The following is a 26,358-nucleotide window of genomic DNA, read 5'->3' as shown; positions in this document are numbered from 1 at the left end:
GTTTACTTTACAAGTCTTTTTACATCACATTTACAATATAAATAAAGCTATCTACTGTCTACACTCAGCCAATACTCACATCCTGAAACACAGGGACTAAAAAGCATAATGGATCTAGTTTTACAAAGGTCTGCCCCAGAGCTCAATGTCCCCCTATCCTGCAGCTCCACAGAGAAACACACCGTCAAGCCAGTGTCAGACACTCACCTCTAACAGATGGACAGCACCTTCATGTTCCTTTTTTGCTTCAACCTGAGCCTGGAAAACAAAGTGCACTGTTTCAGTTTAATTTCATTTACATTTCAGATTTACTTTCAAACATCAATGAAAGGCCTTTATAAACTAAAGTGGGAACAGCTTTTCAGTCTCCGTTTCTTCTGGGTTGAAAAGAAAGCAAGCATCCCTGTCCACCCTACATGAGGACATGATACAGGATTACAATTATAGTCAGCAACAGTGCCTTGATTTCAGCCCAAATCAGTTGTTACTTAACCACAACCAGCTTAGGTTACTAAGGCTTGTCTGACACCATTTTTATTTTCTTATAGTGTCTTACATAAGTATTTACCCTCCTTGAACCTCTCTATATGTTGTCATTTGACAATTGCAAAATAAATGTATTTTATTGGGGTTGTGTGAAATGGATCAACACAAAATAGACCATTATTTGAAGTGAGTGGGAGCATTTTGTGGTATTTACAAGTATTTTACAACAAATATATGAAAATCTTTGAACCCATAAACTTAATTGAATTTGATTAGTTTCACTTGTGCATCCATCCAATGGAGTGTGTGCATTTGTCAGTGAAACAGAAAAACGATAATTAGTAATTATTAATAATAATTTTGAATTCCAGGTTGTAACATTGTAAATGTGAACATTTACAAGGAGGTTGAATATTTATGAAAAGGCACTCTATAATGTTTAAAATTAAATGCATCCAAAATTAATTGGGAAAGCATTAATTAGATATTATACGACACTTACCTATGAAGAGCACTTGTCTCTGAGCACTTAACCAGGGGTCATTAACTACCAGTCCAAGAGCCAGAAATTGGCCCACAAATATAAAAAAAAAACAGAATTTTGGCTTTACTCATCGTATTGATTGTTTCGTTTTGTTGGGCTGAAACTTCTAAATTCCACCTTAAGGACAGTTAAAATTAAAATTTAGGGAAATACCGATCTCCCCTTTCTGGTCAAGGGTTATACAGGACGCTCAATCACTCCCATGACAGGGCAACCAGCAAACACTTAAGGTAGTTACAGATGCAAATCTATACGCTAAATGAAGCTAAGATAGCTGGCTGTTGGTTGTTGCCTTTTGCCTTGAACACAAATGTAGCAGGCGCTCTCAATCTTCTCATCTAACTATCTTTCACTTTTACATGAACACCTTTAGAAATAACCATCAGCCTTCTACACCAACCTCACTCCCACACAGTTCTTTCTACACTGAAAAGAAAGGTTGACCTGGAGCATGGACACTTTCAAAAGGAATGCAGGAGTAAAAGCTGCCTTTCTGCAGTCATACAAGGTATTCAAGTGGCCACAACCTGACCACTGGCCCCACAGGTGGTTTCAGTTTGAGGTACCAATGTAAACTGTCCTGACAATGTCACATATCTCATACTCCAACTGAATTAAGACAAGTCTGTACTTGAAATATTTCTGCAAAAATGTTTTTTTGGTTTTTTTTCCACTTCTGATGGTCCTTTTGAACAATTAACAATTTATCAGGGTCAAAGTTTGAATGGTTATTGAAGCTAAATCTAGAAAAATAGCCTAGATTGAGGCTCTCTGCAAACAGATATCATTTTGAACCAATTAAAATGATGTTCCATACATAACAAATAGATGTGACGAGTATATTCAAAGGGAATAAGGGTTTGGGTTTATAGAAGCATTGAACTGTATAGAAACGTAGCATTATACACGCAATTTTTCTTTTGGGAACTAGAAACATCTGTTGAGTGTTCCACATGAATATGAGAGCATCTGTGGGCTTCACAATTTCATAAATCTACTTTGCAGGCAATTAATTTGTGAGAATGCAGAGAGCAGCCTGTGTCTGAGGGAAGATAAGGCAGTAATGAGCTTCTGTTAATGAGAGAAAAAAGCTGAGAAGTCGGCCTGTGAAAGGCTGACTGTGAAGTTAGAGCAACACTGCAGCAACAGCAACACTGGGGGTACACACATTGTTTCAAGAGCAGGCATTGGTGACAATTCCTATCACGTTCACACTATCAGCAATCTCAGCCATAGCAGGGCTTGCTTTGACATTACAGTCAGCGCCAGTGCAAAGACTTGGATGCCCGACCATCAAATGGCCTGGGCCAGCATTTTTGTTTAAAGCAAGCCTCGAAAAAGTGTCATATCTGCTCTTGGCTTTGAATGTTTGATTTGCTTCCCTCGTAACAAACACGAGGAGTGCTCCTGAACTGTTCAACTCTCAGGGTATGGAGAGTGATGGACAGCTGAAGGATGGGGTAAAGTGGATGCACTGTGAGAGCGGTGGTGAAAATAATGAGAGAGGTGAGTGCTAAAGCTGCCAGAGAGCCCAATACTTTCATCTGCTCTCTATAATACTGTTTTTTTAAACAGATATATTTATTATTATTAGACTTTATTAATATCTACAAGAGGAAATCCAATTTACAAACATGATCCTAAGGACATGCACTAACAGAGAGATGTCAGAGTGAGGGGGCTGCACAGCGAGTGCTCTGTCTTGCTCAAGGGCACCTCTCCAGGTACCAGACCAATTTCCAGACTTGGTATGTACCAGGACTTGAACCAATGTCCCTCCGGTTCCTAACCCAAGTCCCTACAGTCTGAGCTACTGCCACACAGTAGACTTTCACCTTTGTTTGACTTTTTGTATCGCAGCGCTGCTCGACAAAAAGCTTTTTGACCCATGACACAGGCGTAGGCTGGGAAAACAAGAAATTCAGAAAAGAAGTTCCCCTTACCTTCTGAAGAAGGTCAATCTCCTGCTGCTTTGCATTGAGTACAGCCAAGGCCTGTTCATGCTCCAACTCTAGCTGCTGCCTCCGCTCCGCAGCCTCGCGCATATGCTGTCCGCAGGGGGTGCAGGGGTGGAGAGCCAGGGTGAGGATTGTGGAAGGGGAGCATAGAGACGGCTGCTGTTAGTGGAACTAAAATCTAACGGCAATGAGCCAACACAAAATGCATCTCCAGTCTTCTCCTCCACACTCAGAAAAACAACACAGGTGTAACATGTGCACACATATCACACATAAAGAGGCTGGTTAACAGTGTACTGACCTTTAAACCATTAAAAACAAGTAACATAAACTGTGCTTTAATAAATGCCACGTGAGAACAGTTTATGCAGAATGATCTGCAGGACAGAGATCAGATCAAATGCTGCACCAAAGTGCTTATGGATGAGGACTTGAGATGCTTTGCTGTGTGAACAAAAAGACCAACATCAATCCACATTCAGGTTTGCTGCCCCCTTTAGGTAACACAATACCTGTTAGAAGTCAGGTTAGTGAGCCTGTTTGAAAGGCCGACCTCAGCCACGTCATCTTTGCATGATCAATACAGGGTTTATCGTTACATGAAGGGTGAGCAAACTCGGGGGCGTGCTCACTTGTCTGTGGTCATCCATAAAAACAAAAGAAGCCATCCAATAACAGGGACTGAATGCTAGGCTCTTCATCACACAATATACCCCTGTCATCCAGTCACATTACTGCTCCCGCTATATGTGAATATTTATCAGGTGGAAAAAAGCAAATGACATTTTCATGCCAGTAAAAATTGAGGTCTAAGATAGGTAATGTCATCAAACTTGACATTATCATCATGAAGAGTGACTCAGTCTCTCTATCCCCTCTTCTTCCTCCTCCTGTTATCATTAAGGCAAACTCTGTGTCCTGCCTCATGCAAAAAAAATCACATTCCTCATCACAGTGCTGTGGTCGTTTAGCCAGGTGACCATTCATATGTCTGGTAGCAGCCCACGCGTAAAGGGAGAGATAAGCACAGCCACTGAGGTGGACAGACAGCATTCCGAATGGGAATAAATAGGGCTGCTCCCTAACAGGCGGACATGGCAGTGATACCTTGTAAATCTAGCAGGGGCAGAGGGGGCAGGGAAGGAGGGACAGGGGCAGGTCAGGTAGGGTAGGACAACATGAAAGGGCACAACAGGATAAGAAAAGAGGGCAGACTGCTCCAAGCTTCTACTCTTTCACAGCTCCTGGTCAGACCTCCCAACACGACACTGGAAGGCAACAGACATGTCAGGGACATTAGACAGTAAAGCTGAAGAGAACCAGATGGAGGCAGTGTAGCACACAGGTAGGAGAAAAGGGGGAACTGGCAAAGGGTCAGGCTGCATAAAAACCCCTGAATTAGGATCCCAGCATTGACGGACTACAAGAACTAGAAATGCAAGCAGCACTGACAGGTAGTTGAGTCAGTTCTGGCCTTAGAGCTGGTTTCCTCACCTTGAGCACCTGCTCTAGGTTCTCCAGTTTGTCTTGGAGCTGGTTCTTCTCCCACAGGGCTAAATCTCTCTCCTGCGTCACAGCACCAAGGGTTTCTTTGAGATGGGCATACTCAGACTTCACCTGTGCAGGGAATAAGCAGGGAGCAAAGAGACTGAGAGTGCAGCTGTTCTGCAGTTTATTTCCTCTGGCAAAATTAGGCCATTTTAATCTGCTTCTTTATTTACGCTTGGTCAGGTGCTAAGCCTTTTTTTTTTTAGGAATACTGCACATCTTTCTTTGTATAAAATGAGCAAGGTCATTTCCCATCTCCCCTACAAGAGAGGTAACTCTTTCAAGTTACCAGGCCTCTCTGATGTCTCCACCCTGTTTTTCAGAAGTAACAATGGTCAGATACAATGTTCAAATGATTCAAATGATGGATATTGTGCACATTTGCCGACCTTTTACTTTATAGCAAGCTGTTCGATTTTGTGTTGGAGCAGGCTAAGTGCAGGTGTCCTGCTGGGTTTTTGCTGCATTGAGAAATTAAATGTATCCCGCAGAGTTGTAAACACACTCATTGTTTCTCATCACAATGCGCTGTGTGTATCCTGGAGATTTACCAAACATTCTGAAAGCATTTACGCCTTTTAAAAATAACAACAACATCTTCAATCCTGTTTTGTTTTACTTCATGTTATGTGAACTATTCTCAGAGCATTTCACTGCTATATCGCTACTCTTCTGATATTAGTGCTACCTGACTATCATCAGCTGAATAGTGTGAAGCTATTCACGAAACTGTGTAGCTTGTGTGCTCCTATGTAAGCTCAGAATACAAACTAAATTAAGGCTGTGTTAAAAACATCACAGCTAGTTGTCAAAAACATCACGGGACATCTTGAGGATCAAAATCAGTGCCACAATGAACTAAGACTAAGACTATTACAGCTTTACAATGAAAGACAGAGTGCAGACTACAATAACAATGTAATCACTGCATTGGTAATCGATAAAGTATAATTACAATCACAAGCACAGTTATTAGTGCAACTGATTCACACAAAGGAACTTAAGTTGTGAGTGTTGCACAGTTAGCTCCTAAAAATCGAACAAGATTTGAATTTACCCATCATTTATCCAACTCTTACCAACCATATTATCTTAAAGACAGATCTTAATATAGACAGATCATTTGTATTATTCTAATTCAACAAATAATGAAGCCAGAAGAGTTTCAAAGCTTTTCATAAAGTCACCCAGTTCATTGTTTGCCACTTTCCTTTTTTTGTTGTAAAGAAAGAAACACTGTTCAGTACAATTGACTAATTGACACCAGGTTGTCTCCTCACTTATTAAATCAGTATCGACAAAAACTGGACATCTTTTGACACTTTTGCTCATTTTTAGCACAAAGATGTGAAAATAAGAGATATTTATTTGAATGCCAGCCAAAGCATACCAAAACATTTTAATAAAGGACGAGGGAGCTGACTGGTTTAAACGATAGAAGATTTAAAATATTATGATGATGGAAATGTTACATAATTCACTGACTGAGATGGTTATTACCAGAACATAAATACATTATTCATGTGTCATTGTTAGCCAAGCACCAAGTTTTTGAAGCAATTGCGCATTATATTAACATTGTACACCAATTCAACACCAGTAAATGAATGCTAAATGAATAAATATTTGGAAAGAAATTAACTTTGTTCATAATCTTTCTTCCATGGACCAGCTGTATTGCTACTTAGGAGGCATTTTTTTAATCAGTTTTTTAAATGCCCCTCATCGGCTGCAAAACGTCTGGTTCCTGCAGCCGTAATGTGGCGTAGCCCTTTCCTCAGAGCAGCCATCAATGACTAATGATTCCTGGAGGAGGGCGTTTCAGCAAACATCAGCAAAGCGAAACACAAACAGACTTCAGTGAGTATGTCTATGAACAAGCTGCCTCCGCACAGCCAAACAATCCACATGGATAGAAGCGACTGTCAGACCTTATGTAGACAGATCGAACAAAACTATATTGGATTTAGCAGAAGCAGGTCAATAGTCTATTATGGGCAGAGGGGGGGGTGCAGTTTTCTGCCCCTCCCAGTTCATTCAGAGACGATAGGGATCAGAACATGGGGGTGTTAGCGAGGGCTGATATCCGCACTACCCTGCAGAGTGCTGCTCTCATATCCCTCAGCGTGATAACAGTTCAGGAGTCCTCAGCACAGCTGCTCCAAGAGCCACCTCCACCCTGATAAGATGTCAATAACTAGCAGCTTTCTTCCCCCCAACAACCTGCCAATCAGCACCTTTAGGAAATACTCTCTGTCCATAGAGAGAAACCAGGTGCTCTGAGTTTACTGATCTACTCCGACTTTGTGTTATCCACTCTGAAGGCCTTTGAGATCTTCAACCCTAAAAGTACTCAACTCAAAAGTAAGGTGAGGGAGTTTTAATATTTGGAAAATTGTTACTTTCAGTTCTACGCTGTATATTGGGAAAAAGGCTCCATTAATCCAGCATCCTAAAGCAAATTATAGTTTGACCCAGAAATCCATCTTGTAGAGTGTAACTGTAAGGGCCAGAGCGGCTGTGACCTATGAAGAACACGGTTGACACTGTGGCAAGACCACAAATGTCATGTTTGCATCGCACTCATCAGCATTCATGCAACATTGAAGCCACTGTCTTTACCTCTTCTGTTTTGTCCTTAAGTTAAAGAAAATCTATGTATTTAACTGCATGTCAACCTACTGTCAGTGCAGTGAGAAGTTTTGCTTTGATATGTGTGAGTCTAACTGATTCTTTTTCTGTCAAAAATTGCATATGATTGACACTTACATTACTCATAATTCAACACTAAACCTAACAGAGATTGCTATTTTTAAAAAAAAATCCTCTGCCATAGGAACAGAACCTTTAATGTGACAATATCTTTGTTTATCATTGGTAGTCTTCATTTTAATAAAAGCTGCTGTTTAAAGCCTTGTTGTTTAACTCAACATTTACAGGCATTATTAACATAGTCAATGTAAACAGAAGGAGAGCTCCTCCTCCTCTTGGTTCTGAAGCTTGTACATTTAAAGCCCCTGGAAAACCAAATCCGCAAAAAGCTTCTAACTGTGTTATGTTTGATCTTATGTACTGAAAAAATGAACTCTCCGACAGTATTAGAAGCTACCTTCCAACCTTTTTTGGGGGTTTTTGAACATTTTCTGACACAATAAATGTCAAACCAATAATAAAAACACACACAAATGTTCCGCCCAATCAGGTGCAACAGAACTACCATGCTCCTACAACTCAGCCTCCATGCTTGTATGTGAGCTGTTCGTGGCTGCACATCCACAGGTGAGGATGACAGCTTGTCATGCAGTGGATTTGGAGAAACAGTGGGCTGTGTTTTGGTAAGACGTGTCAGAGTCATTCTTAAGAAAACTAACATATGCTAGGCTAATTACACCCACTACTGTTTAACCAGTTTTGTCCGGAAAGCTCCGGGCTTTGCTAAACGGCTTTGTCTTTCACCAGCAGTGGTGTCCTGAAAACCAGCGTCCCAGTGTCTGCTAACAGCAAGCCAACAGTTCGGCTACAGTCGGGCTATGCACCACCACTGGTCAATAAATGTCTTGAATTTAAGTTTCTATTCAAACAAAACTTAACAGTATATCACTGTTTTCTTTATGTGGGTTAACAAAAAAAGGAATACCACTTACTGGGTAATTGAAGATTGCTAGGAAAGAGGCAATAAACTGAATATTCAAGATTAATAAAACGGTGTCCTGGTTACAGTAAGCCAAATCGACTCCCTTAATAAAATCTTGAATATCAGGAGGAAATATCCAACAGTCTGGGATATGAAGGAGGTAGTAAAAATGCTAAGGAATGTCTGAATGGTTCTTCTCTGTGATTTTGAAGTTTTTGTTTTAGTGATTTTTCAATTTTCAATTTTAATATTTCCTTTTTTTCCCCTCTGTTATGATGCTTTTGATGTGTGAATCACTTTGAATTGTCTTGCTGTTGAAATGTGCCGTATAAATAAACATGCCTTGCCTTGCATTATTTGGAGGATTTTGACATTACGAGGGAGAAAATATGAAAATATAAGTGGCAATGTTAGCTCTCTTAGCGTGGCTAGGAATCCCATGATGCTTAAGTGCAAAACAAGCTGTCTTTGAAGAGGTTTTCTAACAGTTATGTCGATTTTTGCCCGTTTGAAACTGCTGAGACATGAGCTTGGACAGAACTGGTGTGGACATCTGCACAAGTGCAGAGGTAGTCTGAATGAAAATGATGACCTTATATGAGAAGTTAAGGGATCACAAAAGTTAGAACAAATAGTCCCAAGGTCAACATGAATGTCTTTACCAGTTCATAGCAATCCAATAGTTGTTGAGTTGTTTATTTCTAAGCTTTAGGGCCCAAAAGAAAAACAAGGGGCTCACCAAAGTTATCAGATTGTATCCACAGAGCACCATGAATGGCCGTTACGTAATGAACTTCATTGGTACAATATAATCTACGAAATAAAATAAATGTCATTACGGCAGTCAGGGGATCACTACGTGTTGTTCTCACCAGACAAATCTAAGGGTAAAATCATTTCATAATACAGTCATAAAAGCAAAATCCTAGGCTTTTTTTGCTGCTTACCTTCTCATGGTCAGATCCTTTGTGGCTATTGTTAAAGAACTGGAGGTTCAAGTGCTTATTGTCCTGAAGGAAATCTTGAAGCTCATTCTCCTAAGCAAAAGAAGCAGAAAGAAAACAGTGTTCAGAACCTAAGAAGTCATGTTTATAACAAAGCCCAGCACCCAAACAGAGCGTGTTGTTAGTGATAGCCCATGCATTATTCATCTGAGCAGTCTGCTGGACGTTCTCCTGCATGTTTTAGAAAGCATGACTTAAATTCTAGCCACTGCAGTGGAACAATAATGTAGCCAGAATATGAACTTTTATGTAAACATTTTAGAGGAGATGTAATAAGACACCATGGGAAATGTTTTCTTCACTGTTCACTCTGAGTGGATCTAAATCAAGTAAGTGTTTTGATTGTCTCTCAAAAACACACACACACACACACACACACACACACACACACACACACACACACACACACAGATCCCCACGCTCTGATCAAGTGTGTTGAGCTGCTGGTAGAAGGAATAAACCTTCATTGCGTGCCATGGATGCAATTTACAGTGTCATCTTCAGAGTTCCCTGAGATGTGCACTTCACTGCAGCTCGAGCATCATGTAGGCCAAGTGTTGTTCTTGTCAGGAGCTACGAAACCTACTAGCTCATGCATGATACATTTACAGTAAATACAGTGCTTGTTAATGGCTTGTGATGCAGCCACTCCCGCTGCCTTATGTTTTACTTATGAAGGATGTTTCAGAGGGCAAATGGAGACACGAGTCACCAAACTAACAAGCATGCAGGGTTTGAACATTAACCAACCGCAAAGCTTTAAGTTATTTCCTTTGATGCAGCAATAAGGAAAGAATCAGCATGAGATGCATGGTGCAAAACATGTGAGTTGGTCATGGCAAAAAGCCATCTTTACAGAATACATTTTTAAATGTGACAGTGGTAAATTCACAGGCGTAACTAATTTGATAATGGTGTCTGAATTCCTGCTTCAGGTTCAGTGTATTTGTCCTTGTGCATGCCTGATTACTTTCAGTGGTACACTTCAATTGAATAGAGGCATCATTAATGTTATATGTAACATCTGTGATCATCCAATCAGAGAACTGAAAAGGTTACTTTTGAGAAAGTTTTGCTGCTAGTTGTCCTGTATGCAAATACAATGCAAATAATAGAGAGAATCAACAAAATATAACAGACTACTCTATATTGAAGGGATCATTTCAAATATTATTAATTGAACTGTTTGAACTCACATCAATATAAATGGGTAAAATTCACAAAAACACACTGAACATCATGTATCAATAACCAGCTAAAATCCACTGAGTATCAAAGGATGTTTAGATATCACTTACACCAGTAGTAGTAGTACAGTAGCACTACAGACATTACTGTCACTTCTTACTAATTATCAGACCTTTTTCTAATGGATGTGTACTGTATAAACTACTGCATAAATGAAGTGTATGTGCACTCTATAGAGGAGAACTGTTGTCGAAGACAAGCGGTGATAAGCAAACAACAATAGCCCGAAGAAAATACCAAAGTCACAACTGAGATCTGCTACTCTTAGATTAATTTCATTTCTGTGGCATAAACAAAAAAATATTGGCATTTTAACCTGCATCAATTTCGTCTTGTTAATTTAAATGCTTCCCGTACAAGCATAAGATTGCATTGGCTTTCCTATTCATATCTATTGATCCTCGATTGATTGCTAATGTGGGCCAGAGAAGCCTCCAGGTGTTCATTCTGAAGGACAAACAGCTCACATATAACTGTGTGTTTATGCTTATAACAAGAATTGACTGAAATCCTCATTTAAAATCCCTTTCTAGAATTGGGATATGAGGGCACACACGTTGCGTTGCAATACAAATGGTCTTGAACACAGAATCAGCTGTTCCTTTGTCCTGTATTGTCGATGTGTTAACGCTTTAAACAGATCAGTACACGTCATAATCCCTTGGCAAGGCCCATTTTTTATGGAGAGCCTGTGAGCCCAGTGATGGAGTAAATTCCATGCAGAATACACTGTGGCCTATTTTTAGCTGCCTACCACACTATTCAGATGAAAACCTGAGATTTTGTGCTGAGGTGGGATTTCAGTTTTTCTTAAAATACAACGATCCATGAAATCATTATGCACACAGCATACAGCACATTCTGTTCCAATTTGTAATGCTTAAGAGACTGGATGGTGTCAACACTCATTGTAACACTCATTACATATATAGTAAGTTTTAAAACGTTCTTTGACAAACATATATGTCATTATCTGTAACATACCAATTATAATTTTGTCTGCAGAAAATGTGGTACACTAAAGCAAAAAACCCAGGAAACATGACAAACAGGAAATTCTTAAAGATATTTTGGATTTGCTCGGGATGCTCAGGAAGCCGCCATAGGTTCATGAATAATACACTTACAATATTATTAGGCCAGGAGCAGAGTACCTTGCTTAATCCTGCGTCTGAAAGCAGTTGAGAGGCTGTCGTGTGTCTTGTCCAGACATGGTCTGACTCAGCCTGCTGTGCTAGAGCTGTGTGTTTAATTTTGACAGGCCTGACGGATGAATCAACTCTGCCATTTAGCACAGCAGCAGAGCAAACATTTCACCCACTTACCCTCTGCTCTGTGGACTCAGGGTGAGCAGCATCATTTACTCTTGTTCAGCATAGACCACCGCCATTATCAGTGTTGTTCTAATGACCAGCTTAATCTTTTCAGCCTATTCCTTTACCCACACCATCTGCACTAAAGTATAATGTAACATGAATAATATTAAAAAGGGACTACATAAAGAGAGAGCAGTAAGTTATAAAGTCTGCTTTAAGTACATTTGGGAACGGGCAAATGCCACAAATTGCAATTCAAATATTTTGAAGTTCAAATCTCTAAACGACAGCTGCACTGTGTAAAGGGGTAAAAGTTTACATACAGTACAAGGGCTTCCAGTACTCTGCACACAAAATGATAAATACCAGTGCTCTCTTTGAGTGGTGCACACCATGCTGTGCAAAAAAATACTCAAGAGTTCAAGGCCATCTGAAAGATGTGCAAAGCATGGACACAGCAATTTCATATGTGAATTGATTGTACTGTACCCTTTAAATGTAAACAAGAAAAAAGGCATGGAGAATAGAATCCGTCTTTCTGCTGATGCACATACAATGTACGCCATGTGTCCAAGCAATGAGAGCTGCCAGTCCAGCCTCTGTTAAGATGCTCCCAATGTGTCCGGACTGAAAGCTAATATGACCACAGAGGCGGACTTTTTCACCCCGATTATTGAGCTAAATTTGAGAGCACAGCTCGACAGTCCTGCCGTTTAACCTGTTGAGTCAGCCTCCTGTCTGCCTCAGTATTAATCTTCGATTAGAACTGATACATGTTTTGAGGAACGCTTGCACAGCAGATCCTTGTTGCCATGGTAACCAGCCTTAAAGTCCACATGACATGGAAAATACATTTTTCCTGTTTAAATCCAGTGTTCATGTGTAAAATGTTTGTGTATCTGCCATTCTCTGACACATATTTTTCAATAAAGCATTATCTGAGCATTTACATCAAAATAACTGTATTTTCTCTTGTTGTTTACTTTTTCAAATGTCTGATGACTCATCCTACACTCAGGGACATTTACTCATTTTTCAACCAATTGAATAGCTTTGTTGAAGCTTACGATCCATTCAAATGCATCACAATGTTATATCCTGCCTCCTACCTTCTGACTGGTTCTATCCTATCTATCCCATTTAAATTGAAAATGTAGTTATACACTCGATACCCATGAAGGTGGAGGTACCAGATGGCTATAGTAGTGTTTACTGTCAGTCACATACACACTGTTTATACACTACAGCTGAACTAACTGTGAGGATGCATGGCATCGATCCCAGCTACAATTTCTAAAGATTTTGTAAGATCAACGTATATTCTTGTAGATATGCTGTCAGTGTTTAGTTATAAGAAATGACCAGGAGAGCGGCTGCTTAGAGTAAAACCTATATCTTATTTTGTATGTGCACTCTTTCCTAAAAACTGTGAACTAAGAAGCGAGAAAAGGGGAGAAACAGAGGAGATACAGAGAGGTAAGCAAGCTCAGACCAAACAGGGAGTGACATTACTGTCAACTCGCCGTCTCCTCACTGTAGTGTTCATTGGTCTTGTCTGTGTTTGTGTCTCCGTTCTTTGAGCTCAGTGCGAGAGGAGATAAGAGCTGTGCTGCAGTCTGTAGAGACCAGCCTGCCATTTCTGCACGCCATTTGGGGACAGTGTGTCCTCTGGGTTGCTTCACCGGGAGTAAGCAAGCTCAGCGACAATGGGCGAGGAAGGAAGTGTTGCTCTGGGCAGGGGACGTGAGAGGAGGGCAGCAGAGAAAACAGTCCTAATGGAGTGTTTATTCCAGGGCAGAGAGCCACACACAAAGACAGCTCATCTAAAGAAGTGGTCTTGGGGGCATAAGGGAATGAATTCAAATAGTCTCAGACCAAACAGTGTCATTTAGATTACTGCTGAATCCTTCCAGCTCCTGCCTTTCACAGGAAAAATCTCACTCCAAGCGTAATGCCTGACTCTGAGCTTACTTCTGCCTCTACAGGTCCCAAGCATGTATGTGGTTTGAAACTTTGACAGAGTAGCTGTTGTCAGTCGTACAACACCCCAGTTTATTTTTCATTCTCAAACCACAGAAAGTAATCCTACAAATCTCTGTATTTACACATTCACTAAAATTCTAGTGAAATTGACTGAAATTAAACATTTTTTTCAAAGCCTGTGGGGACACTTCTTTAAAAACTACTTCTACTGAAACGCCACAGCAGTAAGACGTCGCTCTCTCTAAGACAAAAAAAACTATAAAAAGCTGAGCCGAGCGCTCCATCTCAGAACATAATATGAAGTGATTAGTCAGAGTGATAAGTGGGGCTCCCATAACTGTATTGGTGAAATCCCACAGACCAGAACCCTTCACATACACTTTATCTCTGCTGTGATTTACATCTTTGATGTCTTCCTGTAGTAAGACATAGAGCCTGATGAATCCTCTTATCTAATGTGATGTGGTTTACCAAAACTGGCTGAACACAGTTGATTGGTGACCCCAAAAAGTTTTTTTTTATCCTTTACTATAGTGTAAAACTATATTTATATAAGTACGAAACATGCATCAAACCAATAACAAAGTGGCAATATAAACATTTATAAACAGCACCACCAGCAGTTGAAGAGCTTGTTATTTGTTCACTCCATAATTCTGACAATAAGGTCTTGTGTCCACTAACAGTGCTTTTTACACTGGAAGCACCTATTTCCTAAACAAAACCAATGCAACCAATGTGGCGCCACTCACAATAGTTCAACTTGCTCATCAATGTCACTTCCCCCACACTGACAAATCAAAATCAAGAAGGGGTGGGACTTCCAATATCACATTTTTGTTAGCAACAATGGTGGAGGGGAAACTACTTATTTTCTTTGCATGGTTTATCTCATTTATCCAGACTTATTCGCCAAGAGTACAATGTGAAGGTCTGGAGCATAGACTAGCTGCTACTAATGCAAGGACTTGATTCCTTTCCATTGCTTTAAAAAAATGTTTTTAGGGGCGCTGCTGGAGCATTGGTTAGTGTGCGCGCCCCTTATATAGAGTCTATAGTCCTCCAAGCAGGCAGCTTAGGATCGAATCCCACCTGTGGCTCCTTTCCCGCATTTCATTCCTCTCTCTCTCTCTCTCTCTCTCTCTCTCTCTCATTTCCAACTCTATCTCTCCATGAAAAAAAGGGCCCAAATTGAATTTATTAACGTTTTTAATTTCTCTCAAAATTGACTTACCAAAAAAAAGTTAGGGGACACAGGCCATTAAGAATCCATCAAAATGTGAAACTGCTAACCACTACATATACAACTCAAACTAACCACTAAATTAGCCTAACATAGGACTTCTACAGCCCGTTTCTGAGTGACAAAGCAAGAGTTGTAAAATATTTTTATTCTCAGCAAGTTCTCTTTAACCTTTTTTTTCAGTTTTCTTTGCCTTTTGTCCTGTGTCAAGGTCACCCAGCGGGCAGAATGACATTTCTGGGACATTGTAAGAAAATGTCCTTCAAAAAGGCACCAAACACAAAAAGAAGACACAAGACTTGTCTAACATCTCTAACCTTTCAGAGCGGTGACCTTACTTTAAAAACATGCACAGTCCTGTGTGCTGCTGTACACATAAAGAGCAGCAGTGTTTCACAGAGCTATTTGAACTGATGTGAATACAAATAAACCAATATAGCCGAGCCCGAGGATACCACTCAAGTTTACATTGTAGAAGATAACATGGTATTTCTTCTGTGAATGTGTACAACTACTACTTCATATAATTACTGCTGTGAAGCTTATCCCTCATTCTCAAATGTATCCTTATCAGCAAATAATGCAACATGCAGTGAACTGCTCTTATTTTCAATTCCTGTCATCACCTCTTAAGAAGCAAGATATCATTACAGCAGACTGTCCCTCGTTTTCTCAGGGGATGTTTGTGTGTGTTGATAGTCGGCGAGGCTCTCAGGTACAAATCAATTTTAGCCTGTCCTTTCACTCAGAGGCTGGGGTATATTTTTGGAGCACTTACCAAAGTCTGACATGTTTGATTCTTTTTCTTCACCTCTGCCTCGAGTGCTTCGCACTCCTTCCTTCTGGTACTGATTTCAGTCTCCTGGGGAGAGAAAAAAAAAAGATGCGATGGTTTGTCAGGTACTGACGCTACCTCAGAGCACTAGTTTGAACTAGGCAGAAAGAGAGCGAGCAGAAGCATCTTATTGTTCAGTAGTATTCACTCTGTGTTTTTCATATGTACAGTATGTGTGTGTGTTTGTGTGTATATTGTCTTGCCTGTGCTACAGACTCTGACAGACTTACAGGTGTTACCTAATAGATGTTACAAAACGTTTTTACTGACAGAATAAAATAGACTGTGGGCTGGAAGGAATCTAGGGTTCAAATGTGGAGGGTGTATGTTTTTTGTCTTAGAATACTGTGTAAGAAATAATGTTCATACGTAATAAGGACAATGACCAAACAAACAAACAAACAAACAAACAAATAACTCAATAAATAAAAGCCTTATCCCAGTTTAGACAGTTACACTTTTATAAAATTATTCATATTTTTGGCTGACACTGTTCGGCATGGTGATATATTGAATTTTTTAATCTTGGCTAGTGTAATGGTTACCATGTTTGACATTTTTGTTTGGTGTGTTAGCATGCTAAAATGTCTGGACTAAACACAAAGTGCATCTGAAGCTGACAGATCTGTAAATTGATTGGAAGTGATTTTATTATAATCATAAGTACCTGACAAAATCAAATGTTGATACGGCTAGTGTGGCTACAAAATAAAAGCTTTGTCTTTCTTTAAATCTCTCATGTTTCCTATCTTTAAAGTTCCTAAGACGCTGGTGACTTGTTTCCAAACAGAATTAGGATTAAAAATCTGTATAGAGTTTTGTGTAAGGCAAAAGACACAGGTGGAAATAATACACTTAATGAAGATTGTCTTCCATTTAAGGCAGCAGTGAAACTGAGCACAATAGCAGAGCAGTCACACGTTTGGCTCCAGTACATCAGAAGGTCTTTAAAAAAAAAAATTGTATTCTTCGTCTTGTTCTCCTTCTCAATCAAACAAGTGTTAACTATGTGTGCAAATAAACTGCAGACTTCATTCTGCCACTTTGTAATTATAGTTCAACTAGCGACTAGCTGACACGTCATGTTCCCTCCTGAGTTTTCTGAAAGCCTGTTATGTTTCCATCAAGCAGCCGTTTAACTGAACTGACAGCTGAATACTGTGTCAGCTGCAATTACAATGAAAAGAAAGTCAGGTTTTTTGGTGATATGAGATTAGAGACCAAATATGACTAACGTTTACCAAAGCATTCACAGAGAATGACTTGTTTAGTCTATGAGTGTTGTTCAGAAAAGTCATCACCACTGGCTCTGCTAGAATAACAATTTCCCCCTCAAGAGTCAATTAGAGGATGCCATTCTTTTTGTTGCTGTACTATAATCAGGAGCTTAACACTTGGAAAGGGTATACCCATTAAAAAAAGGGGAAACAGCTCTTTTATGGTCATTCATTTAATGCATAGCCAACTATTGCACTGCTCTTACAGTACAAACTACATCAAAGCGTTACATCACCCACCAGATCCTGCAGCTTGAGCTCTCTTTCTCTCAGTGTACCATGAACAGCCCTGCTATGGAGGGGAGTGAAACGTGTGGCTGGATGTTCCAAGATTAGTGTATATAGAATTAAGCAGGATTTTATCTGTGTCAGTGTCGGCTACATGTGCACACACATACACACACTGTGGTAGCATAGCACCACGTGGCCCTGGGCAGGACTAAAATAAGCATCAGCGAAGCCACCATAAAGCCCACAGCACAGAATACATGCTGCAAGTGAGAATGCATGAATGTGCATTTCATGACAGAAGCGCCCACAGCTTGGTTTGACTTTGGAAACATATTGGAATCCATTCAAATGGAAGACATGTTTGCTCTGCTACATCAGCTGGTTCCCCTCTTGAACCCGCCAGTGCCAACAATATCTAATAAGACAGCGAGCAATAAGGTCAGGGAACAGGATGGGCGGAAGGAGGAGGAACAAGCTTTGACCCTTTCAAGCTCTGCAGCCTTGTTGTGTTTCAACACTGGCAAGTGACAGTTGGTTTGATCAAATCTTTGACCCCTTCTCTCTGTAGCTGATCAACCGATGATCCTGCTGAATTGTTTGTTGCATGTAAGGACATTAACATTTACATGGACACACATGTGGGGGGGAATAATTGTACACTGAAGCAATATTTCATTATCAAATAAAGAGTTAAGATAAAGGTATGATTTTTCTAACAATTTAAAATAATTTGTTTTATATATGTTGTGTATATATATATATATATATATATATATATATATCTCATAATCAAAAAATTGATTAATGTAAAAATCAAGATTCTTATCTTCTGAGATTTTAAATCGATTCATAACTTCCAAAAATCAAAAAAAAAAAAATTCAAAGCTCTTTAACTCAGTAGAATGCCAAATGGAGCAGCAAGAAATTCAGCCAGTCTCACAGACGACTGGAGTAGATCCTGAAGTATTTACTAATTCAAAAATAGACTTTGAATCATGAATCCAGAATTGTTTTGAATCGAAAATAGATTCTGAATCAAATCATGAGACACCCAAAGATTCCCAGGCCTAATATATATATATATATATATATATATATATATATATATATATACACACACACACACACACACACACACACACACACACACACACACACACACACACACACACACACACATACATACATGTGTGATTTGCAATGTGTTTAAAGGGATGGTTATGATATGGATATAATTTAGGTTTATTTGCAAAATTGTGGTAGAGTGATCTTCAACCTTTCTACAAAATTGTATGAACAAAAATGAGAATGTTCTAGCTAACAGTTTGTTGAAAGAGATTTACAAAACAAACACTGCCACTTTAATTTTTGATATATGAATTGTTTTTTTAATTTGAGTTGGGAGTTATATCAGCCACTGCAGGTGAATGCTTCTGTCGTTCTGTGAGGTTTCCATCACCTTAAACCACATAGTTCTTATTCACTACAAAGTAAAAATGAAAAGAGTCAAAAAAGATCGGGAATGGTCAGGAAAGTCTGCATATGCACATTAAACACTATCATGTTGATACTTAATGAATCCCTTTGAGAAAATCCTACAGATCCTTTACAAACAGCTTGTCATCTCTTATGAGGGATGGTATCTTATGAGGGCAGTTTTCAGAACGAGACAACCACACACACAGACACACACACACACACACACACACACACACACACACACACACACACACACACACACACACACAGACACACACACACACACACACACACACACACACACACACACACACACACACACACACACACACACACACAGACACACATGTACACACACACACACACACACACACACACACACACACACACACACACACACACACACATACACACACACAGACACACACACACACACACACAGCTCACAGGCTTTGCTGAGGCTCATTTGTTTGGAGCACATTTGCCAATGTTCAATTAAAAATCCCTCTGATAAAAGATTCAAATGGCTGCCATTGTGAGTAATGAGCTCCTGTATAAGTGAGGAGGCGTTTACTGCACAGCAGATGAAGACAGATGAGAAGCACCATCCCCTTAAGCTGGGTCTAGCATTTATACCTCACTGGCACTAATGCAAATGCATGCACAAGAGAGGTGCATCCACAGCAATCTGTACTACCTCAATGGTTCACGATATGAGGCAGGAGGACTTTAACATCCTGTTTGATTGCAGAAGATCTAATCTTCACAACTTCTCTTTGGTGATTTATTTAGGAGCCACTCATAAGAAATTAATCAAACCATAATGGTGATAATTGATCAAAAATACGTCATTTGGAAAGTTCCATCTTCTCGATGATGAAGACCTGCTGCTTTTCTTCATTCAATAAAAATATATTATTAAGCCCAAGCTTCTTACAACCATAAATTTCCTCTTCATCTAACCTTTCCCATTTTAGCCTTTCATTTATTTTTTTTATTTTTTTATGAATTAATCAATTCATTGGGTTTACTACTGTAGTTACATGACTATGATGGCAATAGTGTTCTATTGGTCAGACAGTCCAGTACTGAACTGTTTTACATGTTGGATGGATTGCCAGAACATATGCAAGATCCAAAGAAGATCACTCCTGCTGACTTTGTTCTTCTAATTTATCCTTCATAACTCTAGCAGATGAACATTTTTTTATTATCCTGTCCAATTTCACAACATCCACTGGATGGATTGTCACTGATACAACCCCAGGGTGTACCCCAAAAAGTTATCATTTGCTTTTCCACTCCTATGCTTTTCTTTTAACAAACAACCTCGCAAAATACACCCAAAAAACCTGATCAGCAACTAAGAATTATTTGCTATACTATAATTTAATCATGATAATGATGTTAGCAGATGTTTTGCAAAAGAACACAAGTACTGGAAACAGAAGATTCTCAGCTGTGAGTCCTGGACTCAGCCGTCTTAGTATTCAGCACCATGGAGAGTTCCCACAGGAGAACACAACAGTAACATGCATACAAGCTTTACCTAAACTCATTTTTTATTTTTGCTGACCCTCCACTGTGAGTTAAATGCACAGCAGCATCTTGATGAAATCGAGTTTACATACTATAGCATTCTCTCTGCAATGACTAATTAATAGCAAAGGCTTTCCCCACCCTATTCTCAGCATTCAGTCTTCTGATCTTTTGTAGTTGAGAAAGCTCTGCGTATAATCTGTGGCAGCAGGGGTAACCTCATTACTCCCTCTCTCTCTCCCTCTCTCTCTAGCTCTCAGTCTTTCATCCCTAGTCGTTTTGAATATGTATGATGCATAATGATGGGTAATAATCCTGCCTATGGCAGTGCAAAAAAACTGCACACGTTTTCTACCAGGGGGCAATGCTATGCAAACAACAGATATCTGATGGAGATATCAAATAGAGACAGACATGCACAGGAGTAAGACTTGCTCCAGGAGGACTTTGAAAGCAACCTCTGTTCTCCTTGCAAAATATTTTAGGGTTTTCTTTCAGAACTAATTATGCTACTGTATGCTAATCCTTTTAGAAATATGTAGCCACACAGTGTGGTGCAATTCAGCTGAGCCACATTTTCATAAAAATGATGGCCACTCAAAGAAATATTCACTTGACTTTTAATAGGGAGTATTTACGCTCAGAAACAAACAATACATCACCTCTAACTGGGGCACATATTGTGGCTTAACAGCTAATTTGTAGCCCATCAAAATGTCAGTGGAGCTTCCTAACTTAGAGATATATAGTATATATATTCTTATATATCTCTTAGGATATATATACTGTATGTAGTGTTGACACATTTTTCTTGATATTTAAGTTTGTTTGTTCTCCCCTGCCAAGCTTCAGAAAGAGAAACGGCCATTAAGGAGGTTGAAAGGAAAGTCTAACAATGCTGAGAGCTGTCAAAGTCTGTAATAAAGGCTTCCCCCTCTGTTACTCAACACCCAAGCACAGGCTCCACTCAGCATTCCACAGTATATTGCACATACTGGGGCCTAGACACAAAGCAATCTAGTCTAACACAGCAAATCATTTGAAATGGCAAAGAAAGTTACATAACCCCCACAGCTTAACTCTGTGTGTGCACAGATGCTTGCACTCCGCTAATACTGTACTCGTCTGCAGCCTCAAAGTGTGTGTATGTGCGCATGCTTTTCGTGCATGTGTGTGTATGCACTATAGCATGCAGTCGGACTGCTGAATCACAGATTTACAGGAAAAAACAAGAGTAACTCCCTGAGGTCATCTTGTACATCTCCCCCACACACACACACACACACACACACACAAACACAGTATAGGCACACATGCATACCAACAGATTGACAGATGTAATCAAGGGAGCAGAGAGGAAAGGTGAAAAGAGCGAGAAAAAAGATTCATAGTGGACAGACGTATGATCACGAGTGAGATACGTCAGGCATAGAGACCTAGATATGAATACAAAGGATAAGAAGGGAGAATGGGCAAAATGAAAAATGGGAGAGAGGCAGGATTTACCGTCTAAGCTCCTCAGCTCTGCAGCATTTTGTTCCGGGTATAAGACCTCAGTGAGGCGTCCTCTATCAGGCATGTTAAATATCATGCAGCAATGATATTTAAAAGGTGTCGCCTAGTCTGAATTCCACTTCCTCCACCTCTTCCTCTCTCTTTTTCTCTTTCAAACTCTATCACCCCACCAGGATACACAAGCACTGGCACGCTGCAGAATCCGAAATGAAGCTGCCACTATCACCGGGGCCTGACCTCGCTGAGCCACTGAACGCTACACTACCTGCCTGCTGATGTCTTATGAGTCTTGCACGCTACTACTGAAGAGCACAAAGGGAGGAACGTGTGAGAAGGGGGAATACTGTTGGTGAGGCGAGGAAGGAAAGAACGAATTATAATGAAAGAAGAATGAAGGAAATCACAAGGTATAAAACAGAGCAACATCACAGGCCTCTACAATAAAAGGAGTGAAGAGAGGAGAGTGTCAGGAGCACTACAAAGAGGATAAACTAGGATCTATAATAAAATGTTAGCTTGTTGGAATAGGGGGCTAATTTGAACGAGCGGGCTGAGTGTGTCTGAGAGGCTCCGGAGAGAGGACTGTAAATCTGATAATCCCACTGCACGAACACAAAGATGCCAGTTGAGACTTTTACCTTAATGGAAACTAAACAATGACTCATGCAGCCTCAACAGACTCCTACAGAGATAAATAAAGAGGTGCGCTATGCAATGCTGTAAGATCTATGCATATCCCTATGACGATGTCCGGTTATATAGAGACACCACTGTATGATGAGAGAATAAACAGGTTTTATTTTCTTGTTTTGGCAGCTGAAAGCATTTCGCTGACTAAAGGTCCACAGAGAACATCTGATGATTACTGCTGCAACCAAGCAAATGCTGGAAGCCCACTGCTGCTGCCCACTCAGACACGGAGGCTTACTCATCCCCAGCTGGATTTGCTGGCCAATGCCTCTGCAGACAGTTCACATGGTAACCCGTATCTCTCATGGCGGCGCAGTAGACGCCTTGTAACAAACTACTGCTTGTAAACACAGATCACCTCTGCAGCTTTGATTGTGACTGTTGTCTGGAGAGAATCCAAAACATCAGGCGCACATTACACAGTTCTAGGTGGGGCAGTATATGTGTGGGAAGGGGATTCTTTTATTTTGTGGACGTTAAATTTAGCACCACAAAGATGTTCTTTTTCATTACTGACTTTAATGCAGAGAGTTTGCGGAGACAATAGTGCAGAAAGAAAAAGAGTTTCACAGCTGAAACTTTGAATCTCTCAAAAAGTTGATGATTTAGAGAGAAATTATAGCATTGTTAATTCCCTGATCATTAAGATTACTTTGCATTTTTCGACTCCCCTTAATGCTTAAAAAACTGACCAAAACAGTGAAATGAAAACATTATTTCACATAAATTACAGATTATACTGCCTTCAGTTCATCAATTTGTGTAAGGATCTTGAGTGAAACTATACCTCTGCTTAACCCAAGGTGCTCTCAGAGGTCATTTCAATGCTTAGTATATGCCCCCCAATAAAACTAAATCTGAACAATCCGTAAAATATCCATCCCTTTAGGACGGATTCACAAACAGCACAGTGTGATCTTACTGGGACAAATGTTTCACAATATAAATAAACCAGCAAGCTTTGGAAAAGAAAGCTGTAGTGACAAAGATAGTACACAAGCTGCTTTTAAAAAAAAAAGATTGAGTATGGGTCACACACATAACAGAACCTGACTCAGCTTACATTCAGGTGAGGTTTAATGCAAACATCTTTAATAGAAGGCCTTACATTTAGTTTGTCAATAACATATTTTCTTGAAATAAATATGCTGGATTGAATGAATCCTGACACATTCACAGACTTGACTTGGTTGGAGTATAGTTTAAGTCGTCTAGATGGCAGATACACAGCACTATGTGACAGCTGGCCCCAGTCTCATCGGAGTGTCCAGTAGCTGCGTATAGATGAGCTATGGTGGACTGTTCTCTGAGCGGCCAGACAGAGTGTTCAACCCTCAGGACGCAGTAGTCAAACAGAGCGTGGGAGCAAAAAGGAGAGCAAATGAACCCTGAATACGGACTCACTAATACTGGGCAACTGTACAATGAAAATAAAGACACTTGTGGAGCACAGCAATCGCCCTTAGAAACAGTGGAGGCCTCTGTTTATTCTTAAGCAGACTGTTGGCAGCAGAAACAGGCACAGTGTGGACGACTTGGCACAGCAGACTGCAATAAGGTGATTCAAATTAGAATTGTTTATTCCTCAACTTCTCTTTGCTGTCTGGGTTTTCTAAAAAAACAACAGCAAAGATGGTAACAATAGTACCATCTTTTTAAATGAATACGATTGGGTTGTGTTTTATGATACTTTCAACAAGGTTAATAGCTAGCGGCAAACAAAAAAAGCGGTTAAAAAATTGGATTATAACTGGCAAAAGTCAATGTTGATCTGGTCCCTTGTTTCCAGACTGCTTTGACTGAGAATTGTTGCCCTGCAGGCTTGCAGCAATTCAACTAAATAAAGAGCATAACCTACATCATAACTTATTATCACATTAGATACATATAACTGGATTGTTATTAAAACACAAAGACAAGTTTAAACTAGACAAATTTAAAAAAAAGAAAAAAAAAAAGAAAAGGAGCATCCGTCTTCTTTTTCATGACTTTGCCAGAATCACTCGCTTTTAGTCTACGGGGAGTCGTGGCGTGCCATCACATCTGCGGCCCTCTCAGTCAGAAGCCAACAGAGAGAGAGAATCTTACAAACCTGCCATGATCAAATTACAAATTCACATTCAACTAATTCACATTGAACCAAGCTGTCTGTTTGTCTGCACACTTGGGCCCCAACCAGATAAGCTGATTAGAGCAGAAAATATTACATGCTGTCCTATTTGTTCAGATCCAGTGTTATCCTGATGCCTCTAGTAATGCAAAATCAATGACCTATGAAATATCAAGGTATTGAGATGGATAATTATGAGGTAATTATACAAAATAATTTTTAGTTATTGTACCCTAGTTCATCCTTTAGCACACATGGCTCTTTACCATCAGCAGGTCAATTATGTCCAATAAGTTCATCTTCACCTGTAATGCATGAAAGGATTGAACAGCCACTTTAACATACTGGATTACATACTGCGCCCTGCTGCAATGACAGCTCTGAGTTGATGCTTTGTCATTTGTGATCGAAAATATTATCACAGTGGACTCTAATGTATAGAGAGTCTAACCAGATGAAGCTCTGGAAGTTTCTCAGCTCAAAACTCAACTGAATGTTATTAGAAGTTCATCTCGTGCTAATTCTACACTGGCTGGCTCTGAATGATCTGTCTGGTGATTAGCTCGAATTTATCTGTCTTCCTGCCCCACACAGTGAGAGCTCAGGCTGTTACAGGCGAAGGTGCTGTCACCAGCTGAGGTAGTGTGTCTCCCGCTTTGATCCTGGGCCAGAGCCATAGACATATGCCGCTCCATCCTGCAGGGAGGAGCTGTTTTGGATGCAGGGAACAGCTCTCCATTACCTTTATGTTCATTAGCTACATTTCAACAGCTGGTGACCAATTAGTTTGCTCTCCAGATTGCAAAACTAATATACCGAGTACACCTTAACTTTTGCATCTTTTGTCAAAGGGGAACAAAGTTAGTGCTGGCAAAATAAAGTTCCTGCTGTAAACGGTCAAGATTTGGCGTACATGTACTCAGAATAGATTTTTCCAGTAGAAAAACAGGATCCTATTCCTCCATTTTTTACACCTGCACATCCCTCCATCAGCCAAATCGTCAATGCTTGCCAAGAGCTGCTGTCAGCATGGCCCTACAGAGGTGTCCATTAATGGGTCTTTAATGCCAGGGAAAGATGCAGACGGAGAGGAAGGTCGTCCTTGGCTTGTAGTAGAGGATCATCTGCTCTAAATCGTGTGAGTAAGAGATGATGCCCTTCTGTGAAATGATTGTTATGAGGTGTCAGACTTGGCTTTTGGCCTTACAGCAAAACGAGACTGACGAAGATGTGAGGCGTTTTCACATTAGGGTGTTGGTGAAGAGATCCTGTGTCTAGTAATGGAAGACAGGTGGTGCCCAGGAGGAGATAAAGAGTGAGGCTCTCACCCCACAGGAGTCTGGCACATTCAGAGCAGAAACAGAAGCCTTTTCCCTCCATCTGGGAGACGCTCTCTAACCATCACTGCCAATTAACAGGACACTCAATTACTGGTCATTACCTAAGCGAGGACTTGCTGCCCACAGAGTGAAAATGCCAAATCAAACAAGTGGTCAGATGAAGACAGTTAATAAAGGCAGCTTTAGCATTTTGAATCCATCTCTATTATCATCAACAACTTTGCAAAAAAATCTGTTGGAAAACCAAAAGAAAACAAACCGGAGAACTAGCTTGTCTTTGTGTGTTTCTATTTGTGTGTCACAATTGAAAATGAGGTTATTTCACTCTAATGCTCTTTAACATTTAAATTGATTAATTCAAAAGCAATTGCTTTTTAT

General features: G+C 40.0%; 1 protein-coding gene across 1 annotated transcript in view; it reads right to left on the bottom strand.

Moving 5' to 3' along the window:
- Positions 1-26,358, bottom strand: part of rimbp2b (RIMS binding protein 2b) — a 79,478-nt gene that overhangs the window by 32,090 nt on the left and 21,030 nt on the right. The window contains 5 exon segments of the mRNA XM_065964140.1: positions 208-258; positions 2,974-3,078; positions 4,483-4,605; positions 9,118-9,207; positions 15,743-15,826. Coding sequence (XP_065820212.1) covers positions 208-258; positions 2,974-3,075 — 153 coding nt within the window. The 5' untranslated portion in view covers positions 3,076-3,078; positions 4,483-4,605; positions 9,118-9,207; positions 15,743-15,826.

The sequence above is a fragment of the Labrus bergylta genome, chromosome 2 (genome assembly GCF_963930695.1).
Source record: "Labrus bergylta chromosome 2, fLabBer1.1, whole genome shotgun sequence".
Classification (NCBI taxonomy): Eukaryota; Metazoa; Chordata; class Actinopteri; order Labriformes; family Labridae; genus Labrus; species Labrus bergylta.
Note: the sequence above shows the minus strand (reverse complement) of the source record. Positions and strands in the feature narration are given on the sequence as shown.